Source organism: Alosa sapidissima, chromosome 4 (assembly GCF_018492685.1).
Source record: "Alosa sapidissima isolate fAloSap1 chromosome 4, fAloSap1.pri, whole genome shotgun sequence".
Lineage (NCBI taxonomy): Eukaryota > Metazoa > Chordata > Actinopteri > Clupeiformes > Clupeidae > Alosa > Alosa sapidissima.
The window spans coordinates 8,788,722-8,796,815 of NC_055960.1; the positions used below are offsets into that span (position 1 = coordinate 8,788,722).

The 8,094-nt window shown below is 44.4% G+C and overlaps 1 protein-coding gene across 5 annotated transcripts in view; it reads right to left on the reverse strand.

The window, feature by feature from the left end:
* Positions 1–316: 316 nt before the first annotated feature.
* LOC121707267 (contactin-4) overlaps positions 317–8,094 on the reverse strand; it is an 88,328-nt gene continuing 80,550 nt past the window's right edge. For all 5 annotated transcript variants that reach the window (XM_042089686.1, XM_042089687.1, XM_042089685.1 and 2 more), the window contains 6 exons: positions 8,073–8,094; positions 7,811–7,926; positions 6,666–6,846; positions 5,371–5,483; positions 3,595–3,763; positions 317–2,812 (listed from right to left, as the gene is read on the reverse strand). The exon at positions 8,073–8,094 is cut by the window's right edge and continues 213 nt beyond it. In XM_042089686.1, coding sequence (XP_041945620.1) covers positions 2,721–2,812; positions 3,595–3,763; positions 5,371–5,483; positions 6,666–6,846; positions 7,811–7,926; positions 8,073–8,094 — 693 coding nt within the window. In that variant the 3' untranslated portion in view covers positions 317–2,720. The remainder of the gene's footprint in view (positions 2,813–3,594; positions 3,764–5,370; positions 5,484–6,665; positions 6,847–7,810; positions 7,927–8,072) is intronic.

Below are 8,094 nucleotides of genomic sequence, written 5' to 3' on the forward strand. Positions count from 1 at the left end.
CAAAAGTTTTTTTTAATTTAGAAACCGTGTAACATCGCTTAGAGCGCCTTTAAGCCCTTCATATAAATACAGTATATTGCTGTTAGAGATCAACAATGTGACTAAAACAATTATATAGCATATGTTTTATAACCAATCTTTTATAATCAAACATTTTTAATGAAAATTGGATACATAATAAGTGTCTCTCCACTTCATGGATGTGTTTTCCATTTGTTTTGTATTGGTATTTTACTTCCCAGAATGGAAACAAATATCTGAAACAAAAATGGACCATTTCAATATGAAATTTTATTAATTTTACATCTCACAGAGATCTTCTTCTGACTTCAATACCACAGTATTAAATCACTTGAGTAACACCAACAAAAGCAGCCAGTAAGAAATGATCAGACCAACAAAAAAAATATGACAGTTCAAAAGAGAAAACAAAATGCAAAAACACAAGCCACTTCACAACAGATTAGAAACCAGGACCCATAATAAACCCTACAATCTACACAATCACACTTATTACAGATAATCTGCCAGTCTATTCATACTGGTTCAACAAGCATGTCATTGGAGCACGGAGCATGGCAGTTGTATTTCAAGACAATGTGATTTGAAAATTATAACATGCATAAATTAGGAGAATGCTCAGTGCACTCTGAAGGCTACTGATAAAGGTTAATGAACACAGATAGCTGCTGAGGTGGGAAAGCATTGAAATTCCTCGAGGACAAAAAAACATGACAAAAAGACATGATTTTTTAATGGTTACAGGAGTCCATAAACAAGCTTTCACAACGAACAGGCAGAGGTACAGGCATCCATCATGAGGTATTTCTAATATCAGAAGCGGTCTTATGAACTGTACTCAGGCAGCTGCCAAATGGCAATTATCATTTGTTGAATGATGTTGTAGTCTTTACACTAAGCACAGGTCTTGTATAAAAGTGTGTGTAATGTCCCCATTTGCAGATGCTTTGCCGATACAGGTCATGCACTCTGTGCATTTCTCTAATTACAAAGTCCACAGCCTCCTGTCTGATTTGAAGCTTTCAAACACACACAAGTCTTCCCAAGGTGAGTGCCCAATGCGTACACGTGTGTGTGTGCGCGTGTGTGTGTGTGTGTGTGTGTGTGAGAGCAGTGCCGTGTTTCAGCAGGTGCTGCAGACAAAGGGGAGCTCTCTGTTTATACCCAGCAGTCCGTTGGGCTGCCAGCCTGTCAGAGGCTGACACTACAGAGTGATGGCCTAGGATGAGATGAGATGGGGAGGCGCCCAACCCCAGCCTCTCCAGCCAGCCAGGAAGCCAGCCTCTCTCCTGCGGGGAACGAGACCAATTTCGACTCTGGGCAAACACGGAGGAGCAGCAGCAGCAGCTGAATTTTGAACCGGCATTCCTCTGGGGTGCCCCGAGCTGAGTGCCTTTCTCACACCAGAGGTGCTCTGGGTAATAATGCTGTTTGTTTTTTTTTTCTCCCTCTGTATTTTCCGCTGATAAATTCTGACATTCAGAGTCAGTGAATTTATAGTTAATGACAGTCCTCTGACACGTCAACATCACTTTTCTGAGGCGGTGTGTGAGGGGAGGAGAGGCAGAGGAGGCACGACTCAGCCTCAAACCGTAGAAAGTGTAGGTGTGGGCATGAAATGCTGGCAGACCACACTGACAGCGCAGTCACATCCTTCCAAAATGCAGTGGGAGGAGGAGCCATCACGGGTGTTCTGAATGCGAGTCCACGGTCCAGAACTGTGGCCAAAACAACAGTCTATACCAGGGGTTTTCAACTGATTGTGAACCAGGGACCACCATTCTGACTACTTATGTAACGCCAGGACCACCACTGAATAAAAATACTGATTCCCACATTGCAACTAGGCCTACTGAATCCATGGTCAGGGACCACCAGCAATGTCCTCACAGACCACAAGTGGGCCGCGGACCACTGGTTGAAAACCCCTGATCTATACGATCACCTAGCAATGGCAAACAAATAAGCCTCACACGTAAACTCATGATGCATTGACATTACTGGGAATTCATAAATCATTAAACGTTCTACACCATGGTAACTGGAAAAAGCTGCTCCGGTGTGTCTAACGTGAATGTAATATTCTGCATATTCTGCCATAATCCTGTAAAGTATGATGCCTTGAAGTCATGAGCCTATTAGTTTATGCATTTAGCATGCCAATGTGTTTGGCTGCTGGCTGCTATTGGTTGAGTACCACAGTGTCGCTGTTTGGGATATATGTCCTAATGATGCATTCTGATTACATAATAGTATGAGTAACTTGAGAGTGCAGTGAGTCTCCCTTGTTCATTTTCACATTGAGACACTTCTCACATCATGTAGCCTAGTATAAACACATTCGTCCATAAATGAAAATGCTACCCATGAGCATAGAAAAGGAATCTCAGCTGTTCTATGGAATAAAGCACTCAAACATGTATTGCTTACATTCAGAATAGGAAACACAGATAAGCTTCAAAGTCAGTAACACTTGCCCTTTGCATAAAAACTGACTGTTAAGAGAGTCAGACTTGTCGACAAAGATTTCAAAATTGAACATAAGGCAATGCAGCTCTGTGGAGCATGACTGTTCTAGAAATTCCCTAACCCATTCTAAAAATCCCCTTCCTATATGCCCTGCACAACGTGAATGGATTCCAAAGGTCTTGCCCTTAATGATAGTTCTACAGAAATGGGAATTATAGAATTATAGAATTCTATAGAAACAGCCGTGACACTACAAAAATCATTGCACAGAAGTCTGCTACTTTGCTGATGTCTGCATTCAAATGGCCTTTTGAATTAAGACCTGAAAAAAACAAGAGTGAATAATTAGAAAATAGTGTACACATAGAATACCAATCACTCACATGCTGCCTATCATATTTAACCACGATAACAAGGGGAAGCAGTATTATGGGAAATGTCAGCAGTGCTGTGATTTGGTCATTGGCACAATGCTGATTGACAACCATAAACACAGAAATGCCAGTTTTCTCTAGGGCAACATATTACAACAGCTCTATAAACAGGTAGTATACCACTTTGTGGTGCTTTTACAGTAGGCTAAACATCTGAACTAGGGGTGTAAAGATTAACCGTTTTGAACGTTAAAGATTCGTTCAATTTCAATTCAGTTGCATTTTAGGGCCCAATTAGGCTACATCGTATCGCATCCTATAGAACTGTATCGAATCGCACCGAATCGTTCTGTATTAAAACGGATTGTTTTTGAATCGTATCGTAGCATATGCATCTACAGTAGATAAGTATCGAATCGTCTTATAAGGGAGAGAATATATTATATAAGATATTAAATGCAATGAAAATACAAAATATTCAGATTCAGTTTGAAGTGGAACACATTTTATTCCATAAGATGCACACCCCTAATCTGAACTCATGGCAGGCATTGTTAGATATCGTTGCTGTGGCACCACTATCTACCAAGTAGTACCGTTCATCAAAACTGTGTGTGAACTCTGTTGAATAACAATATGTGACATTCTCCCAACCTAAATCACGTATTCAGAACACCAAAGTTATATATGCCATTTTCTGGCAGGTTTGGGAGAAAAATGAGGGTCTTACTGGACATCTTTGGTATCCTTATGGGCCCACTGCTGCTTCCGTCTCCTCCCTCGCTCTGTGACCTGATTTCAATGAGGTAGTCCTCTCCTGAGGGAAGCTGCAGCTCCACAGACGTCCGGTTGGTCTCCACGATGCTGGTGCGGCCGAGCCAATTCTGCCGATACACCACCTACACACGAAGACAGAGGAGGGTTGGGATACGATACTGCAGGTTGGGATAAGGCAAGCTGCAGCCCATCACCTTCAGGGAGGGTTTTTTTTTATTCAAGCTGCAGTGCCTTTCATCACAGCAGTGTGCTTTTCCCTTCAAGAAAAACAACTGGGGAGAAGAGCCCTCAGATACAACAATAACAGCTACGGATTCCAGGAATTCTGACATCAAGCCGAATCATGCGTTAAGAAAGGATATTGAGTGCAAATATCACAATGTTCATATATTGTTAGGGGCAAACTTTCAAAAATGCACACTGGCTACCCAAACAAGGCTTATTGGGGGGCTTATTATCGAGCCATGTTGGTATGGAGGTTACGGTGTTTGAAGCTGTTACTATGCAGCCCCTCCACGGAGAATCGCATGAATTGCAAATGATGATTGGAGGTGTTTCTGCTCCCCATGGTGCTCGCACATGCGGACACAAGACTGAACTAGCAGTGCTGAGCCGCCGTTCAATCATGCTCTCCAGAGAGAGGGGGAGAGAGAGAGAGAGAGAGAGAGAGAGAGAGAGAGAGAGAGAGAGGGAGGGAGAGAGAGAAGGGAGGGAGAGAGAGAAGGGAGAGGGTGGGAGGAGAGACCATCAGAGATGTCCAGCTGCTTCCTCAGCCCCCGAGTCCCAGACTTCTGAGAGAGGCCGGGCATCAATTAGGCCGAATGCTCTGTGGCAAATTAAATCTCCAAACGAAGGCTGGGCCCTTGCTTTTTTATTATTTCATTTTCAACAGTTCCCAAAAGCCGCTTGCAAAGAAGAGGAAAAAGGAAAAAATCTGTCTTTGCATAGCTAATACCCAGCACATCACAAAAATATGAGGCCGATTCCGATCCAGCAGGTCATTCTACTGCCAGCCAGTGGCTGGCTTGAAAAGACTGAATATCTACAAAACTCCAAGAACAAAAAGAATGCGTTTGACTTGAGGAGTAGAGTAAAAAAAGAAGACTCAAAAAGAATAGAGCTGCAAAGCTATCTAGAAGCTTGTGAATAAAGATTTGGAAGTGAATGGATTGGAGTGAATGTATTAATAATGACATCTTAATTTGTCTGATTTCATTTCTAAAGCTGGATAATAGGCTTGGTCAAGAGCAGAGGGTGTCCTCTGCTGGCTTGGTCACATCGACCCCCTCAGCTCCCTTGCACAGACCAATCCGACTGAGACAGCGACTTGTAAAGAAGGCTCTTGGCATGAATGAATAAATAAATACATATTTAAACTTTCCCCCAGCTTCCTCCGGGTTGCATAATATAGTGTAAAAGCTCACTGGTGCATTGTCCATCATGTGCCTCTATGAGTCACTTAGCTAGTCCACAGAAGAGGAGATGTCACACTGGCCCTAACTCAGGCAATGCCACTATGACCCCTCGACACCTACCACTCTGGCCAATATACTGGGATCAGTCAATGACCTGTCAGTGTGTTGAGCTGTAGATGTAGTTCCTCTTCATTCAAGACAATGGAGGTGGGTGTGGTCAGAACAAGACAATAACCAGAGCATGACTCACTTTCATCACCTGGATTACTCCAGGGCTGTGTGCGATAGCGCTTTTTTATCTCCGGCAGACTCACCTTGTAGCCGGTGACATCTGACTCATTGTCCATGGCCTTTACGTGTTCCCAGTTCAACAAGATCTTCGAGTTGGTTAAGTTCCACTCTATATTGGCTGGAGCATGGCTCGGTGCTGGATGAAAAAAAAAAAAACATAACAGTGATACTGAGGGATGAAATATTTATTTATGCAGGACACCTAAAGTGATTCTGATCTTCTGTTTCCTGTATTGATTTACTGTGAATAGAAGACCTTGTTCAGTGTTAAAGGAGCATAAAACATCACTGTTGGAAACTTCTCATCTTTTCTCCCCCAGAAAAATATGAGTATGCAAATGTGAGTTCCTCATCTTGCTTACCAAGGCCTGACCCGACACACAGTGAAGATGTGGAGAGAGGTTGCTGCATAACTTGACACGTTACTGTAGAAAATACCTGTTCAAGCACTGGCTTGCTGGCTTGATTATTGATTCAAGCATAGTGTGAAACTGTTACAGTAACAGGTTTAGTAAGCTGTGGGTGGACTGAGAAGGTCATCCACTGAATTTCCCCCTTCCTTCCACCCTGCCCCTTCATTTCAACTGAATATTAAGAAAGTTTCAATCGCTCCTCCATCTCGAGAGGAGTCGGAACTAGCCAAACACTCCTCTTGCTTCCAACGAGCCAAGGCCCTTGTCTTTTATAAGACCTTATAAAACACACACTCAAATCGAGCAACTCAAGGCTGCACAGAGACAGTGAGAAAGAGACATGGGAACAGAGAGAGAGAGAAAAGAGATAGAAGGGATAGATAGATAGATAGATAGATAGATGGAGAGAGAGAGACAGGGGGACAGAGAGAGAGAGAAAAAAGAGATAGAGGGGATAGATAGATAGATAGATAGATGTAGAGAGAGACAGGGGAACAGACCGAGAGAGAGAGAAGAGAGAGGGGATAGATAGAAGGAAATAGAGAGAGAGAGAGGGACAGATATATAGATAGATGGAGAGAGAAAGAGAGAGGGGGAGGCAGATAGATAAATAGATGGAAAGAGAGAGAGAGTGAGAGAAAGAGAGAGAGAATTGAATTTAGAATTTTCAAAAACTCTTTATTACAATCTTCAATCTGTAGCTTGTCATTATCAACAACACACAGCACCATTTTCCCTCAAAAACATCAAGAATCTTCATAGATTTATAAAAATGAAAATCAATCCACATACGACACCTTACAAGAATAGGAGAGAGAGAGAGAGAGAGAGAGAGAGAGAGAGAGAGAGAGAGAGAGAGAGAGAGAGAGAGAGAGAGAGAGAGAGAGGGGAGGGGGTGAACTCACGTGGCTTCTTAGTGGTGATATTGACGGGGCTACTGGGGGGTCCGGTGCCGGCGCTGTTGTGGGCACTGACGGAGATGAGGTATGCCGTGCTGCCCTTCAGCCCCGTGATGGTGGCCGCCGTGTCCGTGACCCGCACACTCTCCACCGCGCTCGAGGCCGCCCCCTCCTCACGCCACACCACCTGGGAGAGAGGACGCCAAGGTCAACGCACCTTTCAATGCCGCATTGACATGTTGTGTGTTTGTCTGTGCGTCTATGTGTATGTGTGTGTGTGTGTAAGTGTGTGTGTGAGCAGGTCTGTCTGTGTGTGTGTGTGTGTGTGTGTGTGTGTGTGTGTGTGTGTGTGTGCGTGTGTGTGTGCGTGTGTGTGAGTGAAAGAGAGTGAAGAGAGGGAGATCAAGAGAAAGAAAGAGAGGGAGAGAGAGAGAGAGAAGAATGTGTGCACTTGTGCTTGTTGATTGTAACTCTCCATCTTGTGACCGAGGGCTGTGTATGACTTTCTCCGGCTCGCTGCGGAGTCTCAGCTTAATGGACCCTCCCCGCAGGCAGTCCCGGGTCAGGAGGGGAGCGGACCTCATCCTCAGGACTCTCCTCCAGGAGGGACCACCACACTGTAGAGGTGTTTGTGTGTGTGGGTGGGAGTGTACTTGTATGTGTGTGTGTGCATCTACGTGTGGGTTTATCTGTGGGTATCTCTGTATGCGTAGGTCTGCTTTTGTGTGTGTCAGTGTGTATGCATGTCTGTGTGTGTGTGTGTATGCATGTCTGTGTGTGTGTGTGTGTGTGTGTGTGTGTGTGTGTGTGTGTGTGTGTGTGTGTGTGTGTTGGGGGCAGTGGTTGATGTACGATGTTCACCCATCAGACCTGAGATTTATAAAGGCACAGCGGTGTGCGCTGGGCGCCAGGGAGCGCGTGAGCCGACCTCTTCATTCTCCAGATTACATCGTGAAAAATGGGCCCTCCTAGCAAAGGCTCATGTTCGGAGCAGGAAATTGTACAACTTGCCATCTGCAGTTTTATTCTTTTCTTCTCAACCTTCACTCTCCCTTTTTTATGAATACAAATATTCAAGCAAGGTAATACAAACTTTTATCTCTTTTCTTTGCCGAACCTCGGAGCTATTTTATCCGTTTTTTTGTTATTACCTCGTAACCAAAGATCTTCTCGTTGGTCTCCCTCTCGGCGATGGGCTCCCAGTAAACCTGGATTTCCGAGGCAGACAGGGTACGTGCCCACACCCTCGAGGGGGCAATTGAGGGCTCTGAAAGAGGATGAAGAGGATGAGGAGGCTTTGGATTCTCAGATGAAGCGCAGAGAAGCCTCGTCTGTTTCCTTTTTCACTGAACGGCATGTGGCACTCGTCTAAAAGGGAACTGTGTGTTCTATCCAGTAGACCTGCTTACTCACCCTCCTCCGCTGAGAAGACGAT